Source organism: Amblyraja radiata, chromosome 26 (genome assembly GCF_010909765.2).
Source record: "Amblyraja radiata isolate CabotCenter1 chromosome 26, sAmbRad1.1.pri, whole genome shotgun sequence".
Taxonomy (NCBI): Eukaryota; Metazoa; Chordata; class Chondrichthyes; order Rajiformes; family Rajidae; genus Amblyraja; species Amblyraja radiata.
In genome coordinates, this window is record NC_045981.1 from 9,332,280 (window position 1) to 9,352,077 (window position 19,798).

Here is a 19,798-nt window from a genome sequence, read left to right on the forward strand (position 1 = left end):
TCGGCCCACATTTCCTCTTTCTCAGCTACTTAAAACTGATGTGCTTTCTAAAATGTTCCCAATTCTGACAAAAGGTCAACTGGAAACGATCAATGTTGCCTTGCATGCCAATTTTGTCAGCTTTTTCTGCTTATGTTAGAGCAGCTAGGACAATATTTATCCCTTTATCCACAGCACAAAAGCATTTAGCAGGTCATCAAATTGTTAAGCGGTGTGTAAATTGGCTGCAATGTCACCAGCTTTCCATAACACAAGTCTCAGTGAGTCAGGCTGCATCTGCAGAGAGATGGGACAAGCAAAATTTCAGGCTGGGACCCTTCTCCAGACCAATGTAGTGGGGTGAAAAATGGAAAATAGTACGTGGAGGAGCAAAGCTTGGCAAGCGATAGGTGGATAGGTGCAAAGGGGGTTGTGATAGGCAGATGGGTAGAGTGATGGGCCTGTCCTACTCAGGCGACTTTTTAGGCAACTGCAGGAGATTTTGCAGTCGCCACATGTTCGCGGGTGGTTGCTGGGGAGTCACCTTCATAGTCGTGAGGATTTCCCGCATTCTGGTAACTTGTTGCGGCCTCATTATGGTCGCCGAGAAATTTTCAACATGTTGAAAAATTAGCGGCGACTAGAATGAAGCCGCCATGGAGAGTAGCGAGAGTTCTCGAGCCGTAGGTGGGTCGCCAGGTGGTCGAAGGTTCTCTTAGGTTCTCGTAGGTTGTAGCCAGTGCTGACCGGTGAATTTCATTGGCTCATTGGGGGGAAAATAAATAAATAAATAAAAAGCAGTGGTCTTCAAAACCAAAGATAACCGACTGGTAATGTTAAATGTCCGCTGAGCTTCACAGCTGTATATCTCTGGCTTCTTGTATGTTGTCTGGCTTCTTAACAGTTGTCTCCACTCCTTCGCCCCCTCCCTCTTTTAAAGGACTTGCTGTTTACTGTACTAGCCATCTGAATTACAGCGCCAACCTTCCTGTTCATCGCGGTGTGTGTCTGTATCACCTTGGAATTTCAGACAGCACTCCCCCTGCTTGCCCTGGCCCCCGCCTTGTGTCTGTGTGTGTCTGCAGTTGCCGTTCCAGTTGCCGGTTTCAGGTGACTGCCGGCAACTTGACAGTCGCCGGCAGTCCACTGAAAAATCGCCTAAGTGGGACAGGCCCATAAGTGACAACAGCTAGAGGTGAAATTGAGACAGAGGTTATCAGATAGGAGTGACGAGGTCATAAGGAAGCGTAGAATTAGGCCATTCAGCCCATCAAGTCTATCTTTCCCTCCTAACCTCCTGCCTTCTTGCCATAACCTCCGACACCCATACTAATCAAAGAGGAGTGAAATGCAATGCCAGAGGGAAGGGACAAAACAGAAAGATGGGACTCAGGGAAGAAACCAGGAAGAGAGGGGGATCAGGACAAAGCTTGGCAGATGTTATTATTTTCATAACCTGAAATCCTAAAATCCATCACCTCACACTTTCAAAGATGAATTCCATCTGATAAATTACCAGTTAATCAATATCAAGGTCAGTTTATTGTCACATGTACCAGTTAAGGCGCAGTGAAATTTGTAATGAGTGACCAATCCTCCTCACTATCGACACAACCACAATTCTTTTCTTCTTTTTTTAAAAAATTTAAAACAACCTTGATATCAGTGTTCTCTGCTTAACGCTGACTGTTCAAATTTCTTCTGGTTATTTTATCACAGCCTCATTAATCACCGTTGTCTTTTTTTTTCTCATCTGGTCACCATCATTCCTGGTCTTTCCATGTAACTGCGGCCCCATTTTAATAAACCGCCTCTAAACCATCTAAAATAGTTTTCTGAAAAGGCTTTCCCCGAAACAATTTGTAAAGATAAATAAATGTTTCCATTTATTAAACCAATAATCTTATAAAAATAAAATTGTTTGGCCAACTCTTTTTTTAAATTAAAAAAAAAAAATGACTTGTAAACAAATCTCTAAAGATTAGTAACAGACATAGGCAATAAAGAGCATAACTATAAACACAGCAAAGCTTTCATTGGGTAACGCCTGCAATTGAACATTCCAGCGATGACCAATCTCAAAATGACCAGAACTTGCCAAGGGACTCAATACTTCAGCAAACATCCAACATTTTTTAAATCTGACTAGTCACTAATTGCAGGAATTGCCACAAACGTTACCGTATCGAGTTGATGCAGTTTCTGAGACAGCTTCGCAGACATCTCATGTAGTTCCTCTTCTGCAAGAATGTTCTGGGCTCTTCGGTGAGAAAGAGGTTCATCTCGAACTGAAACCCTTTGACTTTCAATTTTACTACAAAAGATAAAAAGATGTTCATATATTTGTCTTTAATACCTCTAGGCAATAGCATTTTCATATAAGCTCAGAATTAATTTTAAACAAAGGAGCAGCCTTAAAAATCTAACTGCCACTTGACACCTGACATTCTTAATTAGTACGGGTGTCAGAGGTTATGGGGAGAAGGCAGGTGAATGGGGTTAGGAGGGAGATAGATCAGCCATGATTGAATAGCAGAGTAGACTTGATGGGCCGAATGGTCCAACATTCCCGATGTTGGGGGAGTTCAGAACCAGGGGCCACAGTTTAAGAATAAGGGGCAAGGCATTTAGAATAGAGGAGGAAACACTTTTTCACACCGAGAGTTGTGAGTCTGTGGAATTCTCTGCCTCAGAGGGTGGTGGAGGCCGGTACTCTGAATACTTTCAGGAGAGAGCTAGATAGGGCTCTTGAAGATAGTGGAGTCAGGGGATATGGGGAGAAGGCAAGAACGGGGTACTGATTGTGGATGATCAGCCATGATCACATTGAATGGTGGTGCTGGCTTGAAGGGCCGAATGGCCTACTCCTGCACCTATTGCCTAATTCTACTCCTATTCCTTATGACATTTTTGGCAAAAATGTTTTAATCAGGCTAACATTTGCATGGCTTTAATTTTACACACCATCAGTATCACATCCACATTGAATGTGGAGGACTAAGCGTCTTGATGTTTTAATGCAACACCAGTTAGTGCAAAAGCCTCCATCCAGCCACTTGTATGCAACCTTCAAAACAAGTGAGCAAATACAAAGAGCTTTGTGCACTGCACACACACACATATACAGGAAGTTAAAACTCATCCTCTCTCATTGTCTTCAAAACCATCAACAGGAGTCAGACTTTGTTTTACAATCGTGACTGGAGTTGGCAACAGAGATACAAGTCCAGGTATAATCCTGACTACCACCCATTTCTTCACCGCCTACTTAGCATTAATTAAATAATGATTAAAAGGAGCTGACGTTAAGGAGTACAATTAAACGTTGACTATGGTTTAGTGACTAATACATCGTTAATGTTGTAATACTTTGAGCTGCAGGCGAGGCGTATCCTGGAGTAATTGAGCAAGGGTTGTGTGATTATCAGATTCAGATGAGACGTTCAATTAAGGAAGCAACAGTTTGTTTTTGTTTAATTTAGAGATGCAGCATGGAAACACCAAGTCTATTGTCCTTGAATTTTAGACAGTTAGCTTGGAGTTTAGCATGCATGTGGAAGAATGAAAAGGCAGTCAGTTTGGCCAGACGACAGCAAGTATGGGATAATTCCGGAGACTCTAGATAGATAGATATAATTTATTGCCACACAACCAGGGTTGGTGGAAATTTGGGTTGTCAGCAGCAGTACAATAATAAAGAACACACAATAAAACTGTAACAGGTGGGAAAGGACACCAGATTGTATCCATTCACTGGTCAGTTTGTCATCCACCAACACCAGCCCTATTGAACACTTGAGCACAAGCTAGTTCTCCGGATGTCCTGGCCAGAAAAAGTTCAACCAATAGTGCCAAAAAGATACAAAGGCACAGAATGCTGGAGAACATGGTTAGACAACATTTTGGGTCAGGGCCCTTCCTCAGGCTGCAGTCCTGAAGAAGGGTCTCAACTTGAAACGTCAACTATCCATGTTTTCCAGTGATGCTACCCGACCCGCTGAGTTATTCCAGCATCTCGTGTCATTGCTTTGTAAACCAGCACCTGCAGATCCTTGTTTCAACAGTGCTAAAATAGATTATTTGGTAAGAATGACCGTTTGAGGGGTATTGTATGTAAATTGGCTTCCTAGCTTCCTCATTTCACAAGTATGACCACACAACAATAAATCCTTTAAGTATTTTTAAGATCAGCGATTATGTAAAGTGCAATTTATCTTTGTCACTCTAATATATTCCAAACATATTCTAAATGTCTATATACCTTGAAAAGGAACTTTCTTCATTCCCAATGTCATTCCGCCACGAGTTGCTTGTAGCCGAATGCTCACACTGGTTGGTCACCCCCTCTTCTTCTTCCAACAGCTCATCCCATTGATCGGTTTTACTCTGCATGGTCAGAACTCTGATATCCGGTTCCGTTTGGAATGCAACTCGTTTCTGTACACTGTTGGAATTCTGCAAGGGCAAGCAGAAAGATTTCCAAATCACATTTACTTTGTTTGCTGGCCTATTGTTCTTTTGCATATTCACCAGCTTTAAAAATCGAGGGAACATAGCTGGGTCAGGGGGTCTTCACTTCCTCATTATCACCTTTCCAGTAGAAATTACATAGAAGCACAGGGCAGGGACAAGCCCTTCATGTCTGTGCCGACCATGATGCCAAATTAAATTAATCCCATCAGACTACACACTATCTATACATCTCCATGCCAGATCAAGTGCCTGTCGAAATGCCTCTTAGGCACTGCTATCATATCTGCTACTATTACTACTACTTTCCCCAGCAGTACAATGCAGACACCTACTTCTGTCTATGTATAAAATAACGTGCCTTGCATATCTTGATGCTGCTTAAAGATGTTGTGTAAAGAGAGAACTACTATTGTAAATTTCACAGAACAGTGATCTTGGCAAATTAAACTAACCCCATCCAAGAGCTCATGGTCTATATCCCTCCATGCACATCATTTCTCCATGAATTCATCAGGGCAGAGTTGCTGTCTTGCAGCGTCAGACCAGGATTCGATCCAGACTACAGGTACGATCTGTACAGAGTTTATACATTCTCCCCGTGGGTTTTCTCCGGATGCTCCGGTTTCCTCCCACAATCCAAAGTAGGTTAATTGGCTTCGATAAAAAATTGCGAATTGCGTGCAGGATAGCGATAGTCTACAGGGAACGCTGGTCGGTGTAGGCCCAATGGGCCGAAGGCTCATTTCCACGCTGCATCTAAACTAAACCAAATTAAGAGTTCAGGAGGCCACAGAGTCCAGACTGAAAACAAGGTGCTGTTCCTCACGCTGGCATTGTACATCACTGATAGTACAGGAGCCCACAGACCTCAACAGATAATACGGTACTCTTAAGCAACTACTTTGGAATCAGTGATTTGTACAAGCCAACCTATTTCCATTCTATTATGAAAGCTAAGTAAACGGTTAAAACATCCAAAGTCAGGAAATCAAATTGTATTAAAAACTCGCATAGCACATTTAATAGCATTATACAAGTTAAAAGGCCCTTAAAGGCAAGATGATACAATACTAACCACTGCAGCAGTTTCTACAGTGCTCAGAGATTCCAGATTCCTCTCCAAAACATCCTCTGAATCTTGCAACTCCTGCAGCACACCTTCCTTCAAGGGATCTACAAAATAAAACACATTTATAGGAACTGGTTTCTTTAAAGGAGTTCAAATTATGAAGTGATGTGAAATTGCACACAATACAGACTCAACATCATTCCTACATTCCAAAGACCTACAGGTATGTAGGTTAATTGACGGTGTAAATGTAAAAATTGTCCCTGGTGTGTGTAGTGTTAATGTGCGGGAATCGCTGGTCGGCGCGGACCCGGTGGGCCGAAGGGTCTGTTTCCGCGCTGTATCTCCAAATTAAACTAACTCCTTCCATAGGTTCAGTTCAGTTTGTCACGCGTACAGAGGTACAGTGAAAAGCCTTTGTTGCATATTAGCCACTCAGCAGAAAGACAATACATGATTACAATCGATCCATTTGCAGTGTATAGATACATAAGAGAATAACGTTTAGTACAAGGTAAAGCCTGCAAAATCCGATCAAGGATAGTCCGAGGGTCACCAAAGAGGTAGATGATAGTTCAGCACTGCTCTCTGGTTGCGGTAGGATGATTGTTGCCCGATCACAGCTGGGAAGAAACTGTCCCCCGAATCTGGTGGTGTACGTTGGTTGGTTTGTATGATCGCATGCACAGTGTCCACCATTTGCTTCAATTTCTTGTGTCTTGGATGGAGTTGCACCCAAACCAAGCTGTGATGCATCCAAATAAAATGCTTTCTATGGTGCATCTGTGGAAGCTGGTGAGATTTGTAGGGGACATGTTAAACTTCCTAAGCCTTCCAAGGAAGTAGAAGGGGCATTGGTGTGTTTTTTTGGTCGTTGCATTCAAGTTAGTACATTGCCCAGCAAAACAGATACATCCAGACTCCAGGACAAGGATGGGGAAACCCATTTATCATAATTATCTCCTGGACAGAGAGTTTGTTTCTGGGACTACAAGCACAGAAGTGGAAGACTACATTGTGAAGACTGAGGGAATAAATAAATAGTCTCGGTCAGAGCTGCCAAGTTTTATCAGAGCATTTCAGTATTCTAGTACTTGAAAATCAGTATTTTGCTGAGGCAATCAGTATTTATTACGCGGTGCCATTTTGCTGAAAAAAATGCTTTTTTTTTTTTTAAATGTGCAATCACACCCATGTAAGAGTACAAGAATGCATAACTTTTCTACCAATCAACATGTCTTCTACGCACCTTACTTGACAGTGCATTCATTGCCATCTCTTTGTATACTGCTGTTTTGATGATGTAGAAGCCATTTTGCTGCCTCTCCCTCTCTCTCTCTCTATCCACCCCTCCCTCTTTCCCCCTTGAAGCCCACCCACCGTTTTGTAAAATCAAGGCCAATCCCAATGTAAATGCAATCCCACTGGTAACCTTTCACCACTCGGCTTATCCAGAATTCTACCACGGCCTGAAAAATAATCAAAGGCTCAACTACCACTGAGAAAGAATTCCAAAGACTCATTGTTATACGAGAATTTTCCTGAAGTCTGTGACCCATAGCGCTGTGGCCATAGCGCTATGTGTAAAGCCCATAGCGCTCCAGCTGGTAGCGCTATTTTTAGAACCCATAGCTCTGTCGCCGACAGCTCTTAGTTAAAATTCCCACACGTTAAACTGACAGCGCTCTGTTTAAACCTGGAGCGGGACAGGCAGCAATTCTGGAGAGAAGGAATCGGTGATGTTTCTGGTCAAGACCCTTCTTGAGACTGAATTGAACTCCGTATTTAAAATCCGTATTTAACAACACAAAATCGTACATCCATATTCTAATCGCATTTCCGTACAAAATATGGAAAATCCGTACTACTTGGCAGCTCTGCGCTTACACTGTTGAATAGCTCCTCAAAAACAAATACAAACGTATTTGAAAAATGGGTAAAGTGTGGAATTCTTCACAATTTTATTTAGTTTCGTTAAAATATACACATTCTTTAAACATCGTGAAGCACTGTGCTGATCATGTAAATTCCTCTCAGATTTTCCCTGCTCTATTAAACATCTCCACATAAAACTGAAGCCACAAGAGAGACAATTGGAACTGCTCATGAACTAGTTTTTGTTGAAACGGCAATTAAGGAAGCACAAGGGCTACCTGACTTTGTGAATAGGGAGAATTAAAATAAGTAATGCTGAACTGTACAAAACTTTAGCAAGTCATGGAAATTATGTAAAGTCCTGATCACTGTATATTATAAAGTGTCTGGGCCCTTGAGGTGATGCAGAAGCTTATCAGGAATGAAATATGTTAAAATATTTGAGTAACTACAGATGTTTTCCATTGGACAGAATGTTATGAAGTGGCATTAGAACAAAAAGATAGAGGATTAAAGATATGGAACTCACTAACACAAAAAAAATGGTAGAATCAGAGTTCCTGGAAAGTTAAGGCAAATGGGCACATACTGATCCATTAGTGAGGAGGTGGACAAAAGGGACAAAAACAAAGTAATAGGAAGGAACTGCTGATGCTGGTTTATACTAAAGAAAAGGAGTTAAACCCTCTGAAGATATGCTACCTGACCTGCTCAGTTACTCCAAGGTAGATACCCAACAAATTATTAATCAATTCTTTGTAAGCAAAAAAGGGTCTGAAAAAAAAGTGATGATTTTGTCAGATGAAAAAAGAAAATCAATGTCCACACTCTCCAAGAATGCTGCCCAAGTGCTGAGTATTTCCCCATTTGTTTTTATTTCAGTTCCATCTGCATTTTGTCCAGCTTAAGGTCCCTGGAAGAATCTGTGAAGGGGCCACAACCAGAACACCAACACAGATATTCTCTTCAGATGACAGACATGCATACATTCCCTTATTGTTTAAGAAATAACTGCAGATGTTGGAAAAATCAAAGGTAGACAAAAATGCTGGAGAAACTCAGCAGGTGAGGCAGCATCTACGGAGCGAAGGAATAGGTGACGTTTCGGGTCGAGACCCTTCTTCAGACTTCCCCTTTTGTTTATCGCCGATTTCCATCACCTGATGTTTTACACAGATAAACGGAAACCTAATACCTTGTAATCTTCTGTTGAGGCAAATACTGGAATTACTCCTTTACATTCAAAGTGCAGACTATAAGTAAACTGTAGATGTGATATAATAAACATTCTTACCCAAGGGTATACTTGATAGTAACTTGCTTGTAGAACATCTGTCAGTTCTTTCTGGTAACTTGAGAATAGAGCAATTTAAAATAAAGGAAAAAGGACTAAACATTTTATTAAAGTATTTTATTTTTAATCTGGAGCAAACAAAACATTATTAATTAAGAAGTTAACCATGAATGAGCATAATTTTCCAATGATCACCTGAACACCCAACCCAACAGAGTCAATTGTCAAGCAATAATTTAAAATCCTGCATCATAGAAGACAGGTTCCTAGAAGGCTAGAACACCCGTGTGCTTATACAATGCCCACATGTCTGTTGTAAGGCATCAAGCAATGAGTTACCATGCAATGAATTCATCTTATTTATATTACAGTTAACAAATGTATCTTTTATAAATTAATCTTTGTGCCCAGGGGTCATTTTCTAGGTTTACTTATTTAATCTAATTTCCCAAATTAGAAAAAGAGACATAATCTGTAGAGAGGTACAGTTTGATACTACAAGGCAAAAGGTGATAAAGTACAGTGGATAATTTCAAAATTTTAGTCAAGAAAAGTTGTCCCTGGTAACAGGGAGGCACCTCTTACATTACCATCCACCACAATCACTTTTCATTTAACTCTTTGTTTAGGCAAACTCAGACTTGGCTCCCCTTGTTCTCCAGTTTCTTATTCCCCGCTTCTTGTCTGCACATTTATCTCCAACATGCTCTTATTCTGGTGAAAAGAAATGGATCTTTCTTCCCTCAAAAATATTTTGGCTTATTACCATATGTTTTGCAGCTTTAAATGCCAGATTTCTAATACAGTAATACGTAGTTTGTTTTTGTATTTTACCTGCAATTTTATAGGTCACATATAAAAAAGACCATCTGCTCAAGCTGTATAAGCTCCCTGCTTCTTTAGAGGTTTGTGGATCACTCAAAATGTTAACTTTCAATGTCTGTTGCTTCTTTTCCCCTTTCATTCTCAAAATGTTAACATTTTATCAAATGAAAGTATTAGATTAAAATAAAATACAGTGCCATGGGGTTTGCAGGGTCAAGCTTTTAGTTTTATCATCATATAGAAACAAATAGGTATACAAATTGACATAACTAATCTGAACATTCAGGTGTCAGATATCTACAACAGATATATTAATGTTTCATGATATGCAAGCGAGATAAAGTTTGAAGCATGCTCCATTAATATCAGAATGTCATGATTTGCTTTGAAAAGTATATTCAAAGTGTGACGCCTACTCACGCTGTGGCCTGTAGATGCTGGATACACTTTTGGTCCTTCTGCAAGAATTGGACTTTTTCTCGAAGTATCGAGTTGCTGTTCTCGATTGACCATCAAATGGGATCTGGGCTGAGAACTGATCAATTCTACACCTTGCAGTGGATATTTGGCAGGGTGGTATGGGGATTGCAAGGGAATAGCAGGCCGGATGGGTTCTCCAAGTTGCAGAGCATTAGTGCCTGGTCCAGTGGACGGAGCTCTCAAGGGGAAGATATCCGGAGACCCTATTCCCAAAAAATAAGCGTTTGCACAATGAATAATAACACAAATGAAAATCAGAGAAAGCAAAAAACTAAATGTCCACATTATTTTATTAACAAAACTGAGACAAGCAACCCGTGTACAATATGCCTGTGCTTTAGGTTACTGGGACAATGGTCAATTGAAAAGTTTCCAATCCATTGTCAATGTTTGAATTTAATTGACTAGATTTAAACTGGGTAAACAGGTTTTGTTTATTCAGCACTTCCACCCATAATAAAAACAGAAAAGGCTGAAAATCCTAAGCAAACAAAGCAGCATCTGTGCAGAGACCAATGCAGTCTCACAGAACTAGAAAATTAAGAGGCATTGTATGATACATCATTATCCCAGGCCATTTCACCCAGTTTCCCTTTACCCCCATACCCCTTTCATGTGTGAAACAAAGTGCTGGTGTAACTCATTGGGCAGATGGCATCTCCTAAGGGAATGGTCATTGGACAATGCTTCAGGTCAAGACTATTCATCAGACTGAAGACCCAAAACGTTGTCTGTCCATTCCCTCCACAGATGCTGTCTGACCCATTGAGTTACTCCAGCATTTTCTGTTATGCTCAAAATTCCACCATCTGCAGTTCCTTGCTTCTCTCTTCCAGGCCAAATCCACTTGTATCTGTATTTCTACAAACTGATCAAAGCATAATTTTTTTCACAGTTTTGACAGATGTTGACCCAATATATTTAACAGCTTCTCATGCCACACATGTTGTCTGACACAGACATGCCAGAAATGTTGTTTGTCCAACACCTGTAGCTTTCTGGTTTTATAAAGCAAGCATCCTCATTCTGCATAAGAAACAAACAACTGGCTTACCTGGAAGACGGAAAAAATCTTAAGGCAGCCTTACTAGTTGTAACCTAGGGATTCTACTTCATAAATCTCCAGGGCATAAATAATTATAGAATGTTCCACATAAACGATGACGATAGAAGCAACCTACCCAGAGGATCTTTCCCATTTCTAAACAAACATGTTCATACTTACTTGCCGATTTTTGAATTTCTTCCTGGTTGGCATCATGTGGAACAGAACTAGCAGGAAATGAGCAGATCCCATTTTGCCCTTGGGTCCTCAGCTTTAACTTTTTTCCTGATTGCTGACCACTACTCCATTGAAATTCAGGTAGGTCTTAAAAAGGAATTGAGACACAATTTTTATTTTCAAAGTGGAAATTTTTTTTTTTGGAAAAACACTAAAATAATATTTGGAGGCTTCAATATATCAAAAATTGAAACTGAGAGAAATTAGCTACATATAAAGTGCTGGTTAGGCAGCATCTCTGGAGAAAAAGGATGGGTGACGTTTTAGGTCAGAATCCTTCAGACTGAAGCTGTGGGGGGGGGGGGGAGGACTGGACGTAAGAAAAGGCCAGAACAAAACAGGGCCAGCAACAGATGACCAAGGAAGGGTGGAGCCCATTGTTGGCTGCAGAAGAGGTGATAACAAAGGGATACAAGAATGTGAACAGTGGAAATTAGTTAGTTGGCATCTGTCCATTTGTGGGAGATGACGGTGCAGATTTGATGTTGTCCTGTTTGGAGAGGGGAATGTATCATCAATGATTGTAGTTCCTGCTGTGGCCGACCAGGCCCATCCTTGACAGGCAGACCCTACCACAGGTGAAGTTGTTTCTGGCTGTTGGATTGGGGAAAGTGTTGCTGTTGTCGTTGATCATTTTGTGGCAGTGGCGTCTGGCCTCCAGGGTCTTGAACCATATGCTGTTGTGTTTTGCTTATTTTTTTAAATAAAGCACACAGGAGGAATACAGCTGTACACAATAATACAGGCCTCAAACTGAGCAAAGGTACAATATTTCAAAGGTTTCAAAGGTCTTTTGTCACATGTATCAATTAAGGTACAGTGATATTCAAATTTACCTGTGCTAATTCTGTGGCTATATGTACAAGCTGATTCACCAAGTCGGATGAGTTCATTGGTAGATTCAGATCCATTTCCATCCCAGGTAGGAACTGAAGATGAGCTAGAACAGTCAAACATTTTTTTATTGATTTTGAACAGAATCAATAAATAATTCTGAATTTTAAATGACCAGGATAATCGAGATCACATCCATAGCTTCAAACAGGTTTAAGCAACTGGGCAGCATGGCAATGCAGAAATTAGTGCTTATACCTCATAATTCCGGAGAGCTACATTCAATGTTAGCCTTGGGTGCTCTCTATGTGGTGTTTGCATGTTCTCCCCAAGACATGGATTCTTAATGAGTGCATACATTTCTTCGAAAGACTTGCTAGGAGGTTAATCGGCTATTGCACTTTAACTCCGAGCGTGGGTATAGGCAAAAGAACAAATGGGAAAGTTAATGACAAGAGTGCAAAAAAAAGTTCCCACCGAAATAGGACTGATGGGATTGCTTGCCTCTGGTTAACAGTAACACTATGGGCAGAATGGCCTCTTTCTGTGTGGTTACAAGATTTTGGGCATTGAGAATGAGCAAATAATGACTAAAATTAAGTTACTAAATAAGAGTTTATGTTGGACCATTATCCCAGGTTGATCAGTATATTCCAAAAACCATCACGATAACATGGATGCAAACTAGAGTCTGCTATAGATGCAGTCTTGGATTCTATTGCAGCATTCACTTCCCGAGCCATATGAGCTTTTTTGGAAGAGAATCAATTCAAATTGTTGAGAAATTGGAGCATGCCACACCGTACTGTATGAATGTGTTCGCCACAATCCAATTTTTAAAATGGGGAACATCCCAAACTAAAAGTTTTCTTTCTGCACACTTCGCAAATCTGAAGTACAGAGGTTTCCAAACACACGCACAGTGCTGTTCAACATAAAGCAAAATAAATCACTTCTGCAATTTTCAGTTCTGCTTGCATAATCTGCTGTCTGGTGCTGAAATAGGCGCCACAGACACTCAAATTCCAAGCTCGCAGTCTTAGGTCCTCTTTCATCGAATAACTTTGTTCTCTTTCTCAGGTACCACATGTAGCTCTAAAACAATGAGCATTACCTGACAAACACACAGCCACACCAACTGGCAACTGGTTGAATTTGTCCACCATGCCCATCTCTGATGGAACCTCTCCACTAGTCGACCCAACATTTTCCAACTCAAAATGGTGTCAACCTAATCAGACCCTTGCCCTCCTCCCCATCCACAAACTACCTCTAGACTGATTCAGTGTTCAAGGAAACTAGCGAACTTGCCATATAGTAAATGTATAATGTGACATGGTAACAACCAACCAATTTTCAGGCCTTTGCAAGTCAAAATATTCTCTTCACAACAAATTCACACTCCTTTGGTAGGTAAGATTTTTAAGAATTGAGATTATTAGTATTAGTGCTAGCTGATGGGCAGGTGGGACTGACGTCGGTGGGACATCTTGATGGACATGTGGGCCAAAGGGCCCTGTTTCCTTGATGTATGACCGACTAGTATATAATTCCTTTCTTTATAGAAGGGCTTGAATGTCATTCAGAAAATGGACTCAACTCTTTTGACAAGTGTTCTCCTGTTCCAGGTAACTTTTCTTTAAGTGAAGCTCCCAGCTCCTCTTGAAGTACACCTCTAATTACAGAGATTGCTTCACTGGATAGCAGGTCAGGATCATCTATTAAAAATATAAATAATATCAGAAATGGCAAAACAAATGGGCAAAATGTAAAACATATTTTGGACTGGGCAAAATAATTTTATTATTTCTTCCTCTTGTTTTTTTAAACTGCCTTCCTGCTAAAGAGATTAATGCACAGCTGAATTACAACTGTGGGGTAACCAGGCATGCCTTAGTATCCCTGCTTAGATTTCACACTAGTCTTGAAAAGGTTCTCCAACTATATAGATTGACAAGACAAAAACCAAAACATGGGTTTATGGAAGGTATAACTACAAACAATGTATGTTATTTAGACAAGTTACATTTGGTTTGATAATGCATTTGCTCAACTACTGTGTTTATTATCACAAAATATTGCTCAAAGCATAGATATCATATTAGATAAGGTGTACAGCATAAAGACAATTTAGCCTTTATTTATCACACCAGTGCTGAAGCTGCAAACTATTCCTTGGAATATCAGCCAAACCTTCAGAAAGTAGCCTATCCCCCCCACTCACCCACTAATAATAGTGAATGTATAATTGAAACCACCAAAAACATCGATGTACGACTGTAACTATAAGGATGAGAGCTGCAAGTGGTTAAAAATGCCCCCGTATGTAGACTCTCCTCCATTCTGATTTGGAAACAATTGTTCCTGAATCATCAATGGATCCACATCCTGGAAATTCCCTACTAAATGGCACTTTGAGAATATATCTTTGAAATGAGTGGAATTCGTTGCCACAGACAGTTGTGGAAGCCATGTTATTGGGTATTTTTAAAGCAGGTTCTTGATTGGCAAGGATATCAAAGGTTATAGGGAGAAGGCAAGAGAATGTGGTCGAGATGGCAAGATAGATCAGCCTTGATTGAATGGCAGAGTAGACTCAATGGGCCGAATGGCCCAATTCTGCTCCTATGACTTGCAAACTTTACCAGGAGGATCACAATCTCTTCAATGATAATATCAAGCTTTACCAGTAATGCTCACATACCAAAAATAATAATCTTACATGCATTTACAAGTCCCTATTTTTACAAAGGGAATTTGCAACTAATTAAATGAGCCCATTTATCCAAACTTTAAAAATGTCAGTAGCTGATGGATAGCAATTTGATACTTTTCAAATGACAAAGCACACAGAATTGATATCAGTAGGACAAAGTTCGGATTTTTGTTCTTTTGCAGTTATCTCAGAAACTGTTATCAGCTGATTGCAGTGACCCAATAGAGTTTCTTTCCCTCACCCCCTATCCCGTAAATAGATTAGTCAGACCAGGAAGCAAATTGTTAACATGCTTACCGTGCTGTGAAGAGGCCTCACTTATCTGCTCTGTAAGGTATTCCAGTAAACCATCAAAGATTTCCAACAGATTTTTGATACTTTCTTTGTTATTCTGAACAATATTCTCTCCTGAGCAAGCAAGGGGAAACAAAAGCACAAATCAGATTATTGTAGAAAGATTACTTTTCAGTTTGGCCATCTAGCTATATTGTTATGTTTACATCTCCAAGAAAACATGTCATTTGTCAAGCAATACTTGATCCATCTTCATCTTCGTTGCCGTGTGTTGGGGCAGCAGGTCGCAGGACAGCAATAGAATTAACAAACTCATCAGGAAGGCGGGCTCCATCCTGGGGCGGCGTTAGATTCATGGGAGGTGGTCTTGGAGGGGAGGATGCTCGTCAAACTGCAAAGCATCCTGGACAATACAGCTCACCCCCTCCATAACACACTGGTTAACCCGAGGAGTACCTTCAGCAACAAACTGATTCCAGCAAGATGGGAGGGCAGAATGCCACAGGAGATCCTTCTTTCCTGTGGCTATCAAGCTGTACAATTCCTCCCCCTTCTGAAGTGGAGTAGACGGTGACCAACCCACTTTCTCCCCCTCCTCCTCCTCAATCTTTGCACATCCCCAATCCTCTCCACTCGTCACTTTAATTTCATGTATTTTGTGTTTTTACAATTGTTGGCAGATCAATTTCCCTCCTGGTGTAGCTACAGAACCATATACAGGTGTGGACCTGGAGTAATTTCAGCATTGCCACTGGCATTATGAGATGGGTTCCCAGAACACAGAACTCATGAACACACAGCACAGGACACCATTCTTTCTGTACAATTGAAACACAGCAACTTTTTTTTTTTTTAAAAGTCGGACAAAGTTGTTTGATTACTGACCTGTTATGTGAGACAAACTAATTTGCAAGTAATCCAAAGCCAGTGAATCTATCACAGCCTGCACGTTATGGGCATCATCTTCTTGGCTTTTGGGGGTAGTTATGTAATCTGTAATGGAGCAAAAGGGATACAATCAATTTTGCTCATTAATGCGCAGATGTGGTTGAAATCACTTCAATACAGAGTTGAATTACTTTCATACAAATTATCAACATTGGCTCACTTACCTGGGACCTTTTCACCGAGAATAGCATTGTAGAGGGCAACAAACACATTTGCATCACACTCACAGAGTTTTGTCACCTTCCGGTTAATATGGCACTTGTTAAGAAGATCATTGGCAACAGAAATCCAATCTAAAAAGGGTAGGAAAAACCCAGTAAATTCAGTGCACGACAGAGAACATACATGCAAACATGTAAATCTGAGAGAGACAAACACAATTAACAACACAAGACACAATGTGCTACAGTAACTCAGTGGGTCAGGCAGCATCTCAGATCAGGACCTTTCTTTAGACCCGTCATTTTGGCTATCCATGTTCTCCAGAGATGCTCCCGATCTGGTAAGTTACCACAGCTCTTTACACCTTTTGCTTTGCAAACCAGCATCTGCAATTCCTTGTGTCTTCAATTAACAACACAGCATCTGTAAGAGTATATGATTTATCAGGACATGCTGAATGTAAATTCTTAAAACTTATTTGTTCACAAGATATTGGCATCACTGGCCTTACAACATTTATCACCCAACTCTGATTATCATCAAACAAAGTAGCTTACCTGGTAGACACAAAATGCTGGAGTAACTCAGTGGGCGAGGCATCTATGAGTCTGAAGAAGGGTCTCGACCCAAAATGTCACCCATTCCTTCTCTCCATAGATGCTGCCTCACCCGTTGAGTTACTCCAGCATTTTGTGTCTACCTTCGATTTTATCCAGCATCTGCAGTTCTTCTCACACAAAGTAGCTTGCCTATCTATTTCATGTTGGTGGGTTTATCCTAACCCTTCCGCAGTCATCCCGGCCCAAAACGTTACCCATCCATGTTCTCCTGAGATGCTGCCCGACCTGCTAAGCTACTCCAGTACTCGGTCTTCTGATCCCAGGGAATAGTGGCAGGAAGATCATTTTACAAAGAGAAATTAGGTAGTCTGGGCCCCTAGAATTTAAAGGAAGAGGATTTCCATTGAACATACCAATCTCTTACAGGTCTTCACGAGGTAGAAGCTGGGATGAATTTTCCCCTGGCAGGAAGGTCTATAATTACGGGTCAAAATCTAAAACTAAAGTGGTCAGTCATTCAGGCCTAAGTTGAGCAAAGTTTCTTTCAGGGGATGGCCAGTCCACTCAATAGTGGTGTTAAGGGTTCATCACCAAGTTTAGGATAGAGATCTGTAAAGATTCTAGGGATATGGGGTAAATAAAGAAAAATAGTCATTATTTTATTGAATGGTGAAGGGTGCACCAGGAGACAAAATGGTCTATGTCTGGTTCTAATTCTGATGTTCTTCCTATCCTTATCTCAGTTAAAAAAAGACTTCTTGGTCATGTGTTAAATGGCAATTAATAAAGGTCAAATGCTATATAAAAATGTGACTCAACGCTCTGTCAAGTGTTGACGAGATATGTTTATTTTTAAAGAACATTATGATCCATTGCAAGATCAGACACTTCCAACACTGTGTAAGTTTGAAACTTATTTTTGAATTATTATGGATTTAGACAGCTAGGTCTCTCACATGCCAGCCTTCAATGGCTCCCAAACCATATCAAATCACATAGGATATCTCCGAGTGACCAGTGTCATATTACTTACTCAAACAGTTTTGGAAGTCTTTCAAACAAAAACATGTAATCCCAAGGAAATGTTAGGTTAAAATAATCTGCAATTTACTAGTTTTGGAAGCTTCAAGCTAGGCACACCCAAGAGTACTAATTTTCAATGCAACCAAGTGTTGCTATGGAATGTGTCAAACCGGGGTTGCCAGAGTCAGTAGTGTGTTAACTTACATCCCTAGCAAAATATTTTCTCTGAACCTACAATTTTTCAGGATTGTTTCTTTCCTCAAATACACAAACAAGCACTCATGCCAAGATTTAAATAATGAGTCAAACTACTGCAATTAAGGAGACAATGGGCCGAAAGCATAATATGACAAGTAGGCAAGGATCATGGGATAAACAAAGGGAAGAATATTAAAAGATCAATCCATACAACACTTTCATAACTTCAGGTCATCTCAAAGTGAAAAAGGGCATGTGTGTATTAATGCCAATAAATTGCACAACAATGTAGGAGTGTTTAAGTTCGAAGCTGGGATTTCCCTCTATAGATTAGTCATTGTTGAAAAGGAAATAAAAATACAGCAGGCAATTTGTCACATAAACATCTGCAAGATAATAACTACTGTATTTATAAGATGAAGGGGCATATACAAAACTAGTTCTAACAGTATTGCAAGGAAAAGTTAGCCTAGATTATGGCCTTGAATTTCTGGAGGTGAACTTTCAAAAATCACAATTAACTTTAGAAGTGGGTCTGTTATACATTGAATTAAGGCCCACTTGCAAATGAATTAAAATATAGTAGAGCACAAGCACAGTTTAATCCATTGAAATACACCTTTGGAAGTACATCTTTGAAATGACTTGGGTCTACAAGTTTCAATAGTTTTTTTTAGATTTTGTGGAAAACAAAGCACTTGAACATTATCATTACAACAACATTGATAATCACTCAGCAGAATATTGGGTATATGATCCATGCTTTAAGGATAAATAGTTGTCAAAATGACAGCATAGTTATAAAACCCAGAAAATTATGATCAATGCTTAAACAGAATCTGCATGCAAAATCTGGCATCCTTCACAAACTGATATTGACAAAGCATGGAAGCAAGTCATCGTCCTGCCTCGAGGGCAATAAAACGACCTTTACAGCAAACAAAATATTTATGACATAGAACAAAATTATAGCTCTAATAGAAAAATTGTGGTATTGGTTTGTTACTGTCACATGTACTAAGATATTGCAAAAAGCTTAGTCTACATGCTATCCAGTCAAATCATGCTCTATACGAGTATAATCAAGCCATACACTACAACAGGTTATGCCAAGAGAAAATACGAGTGTGGAATTCAGTGTTAAAGCATTATAGTTACAGAAAAAAAGTCCAAAGTCCACAATGGGGTAGGTTGGTAGATTGGAACTACACCCTAGCTAATGGAAGAACCATCCAGTAGACTGATAATGTCAGGGAAGAAGCTCTTCATGAATCTGGTGGTGGTATGCGCTTTCAAACTGATGGGAGCAGGGAGAAGATGGAATGACCAGGGTGGGGGAGGGATGATTATGTTGGCTGCTTTCCCAAAACAACATGATATCTAGATGGAGCCAATGGTGAGGAGGGCGAGCTGTATGATGGACTGGGCTACATCCATAACTCTTCAATTTATTGTCAGCGTGGGGTAACTCAAGTATGCACTGAAAATTAATTTGAGGCAAATACTATTTGCCTCAATACTATTGTATAGCATACAATATATAGTATACTATTGTATTGTCTCAATACTATTACATAAAGACTCAGTTCCAATGGGTGATTTTTAAATTTTACAGACAGACAGATTTATCACTTCTGAAACTTTTTAGATGCCAAAGGAATCAAGAAAATACACAAATAATGCCTTACTGTTGATGAAATGCAGTGAGCAAATGCGATAATTGTCGATATTTTCAATCTTGATATCTGCACGGCCAATGTTCGCCAACCACTTTAGCTGTTGTTGT

The 19,798-nt window shown here is 40.1% G+C and overlaps 1 protein-coding gene across 2 annotated transcripts in view; it reads right to left on the reverse strand.

Annotated features, from left to right (window-relative positions):
* Positions 1-19,798, reverse strand: part of cep95 (centrosomal protein 95) — a 46,864-nt gene that overhangs the window by 24,551 nt on the left and 2,515 nt on the right. The window contains exons 1-12 of one of the 2 annotated variants that reach the window (XM_033044181.1): positions 16,515-16,548; positions 16,234-16,362; positions 16,007-16,114; positions 15,125-15,235; positions 13,712-13,829; positions 12,114-12,217; positions 11,221-11,364; positions 9,936-10,198; positions 8,691-8,748; positions 5,528-5,625; positions 4,241-4,434; positions 2,161-2,293 (exon numbers count right to left, since the gene is read on the reverse strand). In XM_033044181.1, coding sequence (XP_032900072.1) covers positions 2,161-2,293; positions 4,241-4,434; positions 5,528-5,625; positions 8,691-8,748; positions 9,936-10,198; positions 11,221-11,364; positions 12,114-12,217; positions 13,712-13,829; positions 15,125-15,235; positions 16,007-16,114; positions 16,234-16,362; positions 16,515-16,533 — 1,479 coding nt within the window. In that variant the 5' untranslated portion in view covers positions 16,534-16,548. Of the gene's footprint in view, positions 1-2,160; positions 2,294-4,240; positions 4,435-5,527; positions 5,626-8,690; positions 8,749-9,935; positions 10,199-11,220; positions 11,365-12,113; positions 12,218-13,711; positions 13,830-15,124; positions 15,236-16,006; positions 16,115-16,233; positions 16,363-16,514; positions 16,549-19,798 lie in introns of those variants that run through there. The other variant, XM_033044182.1, reaches the window with a different exon arrangement.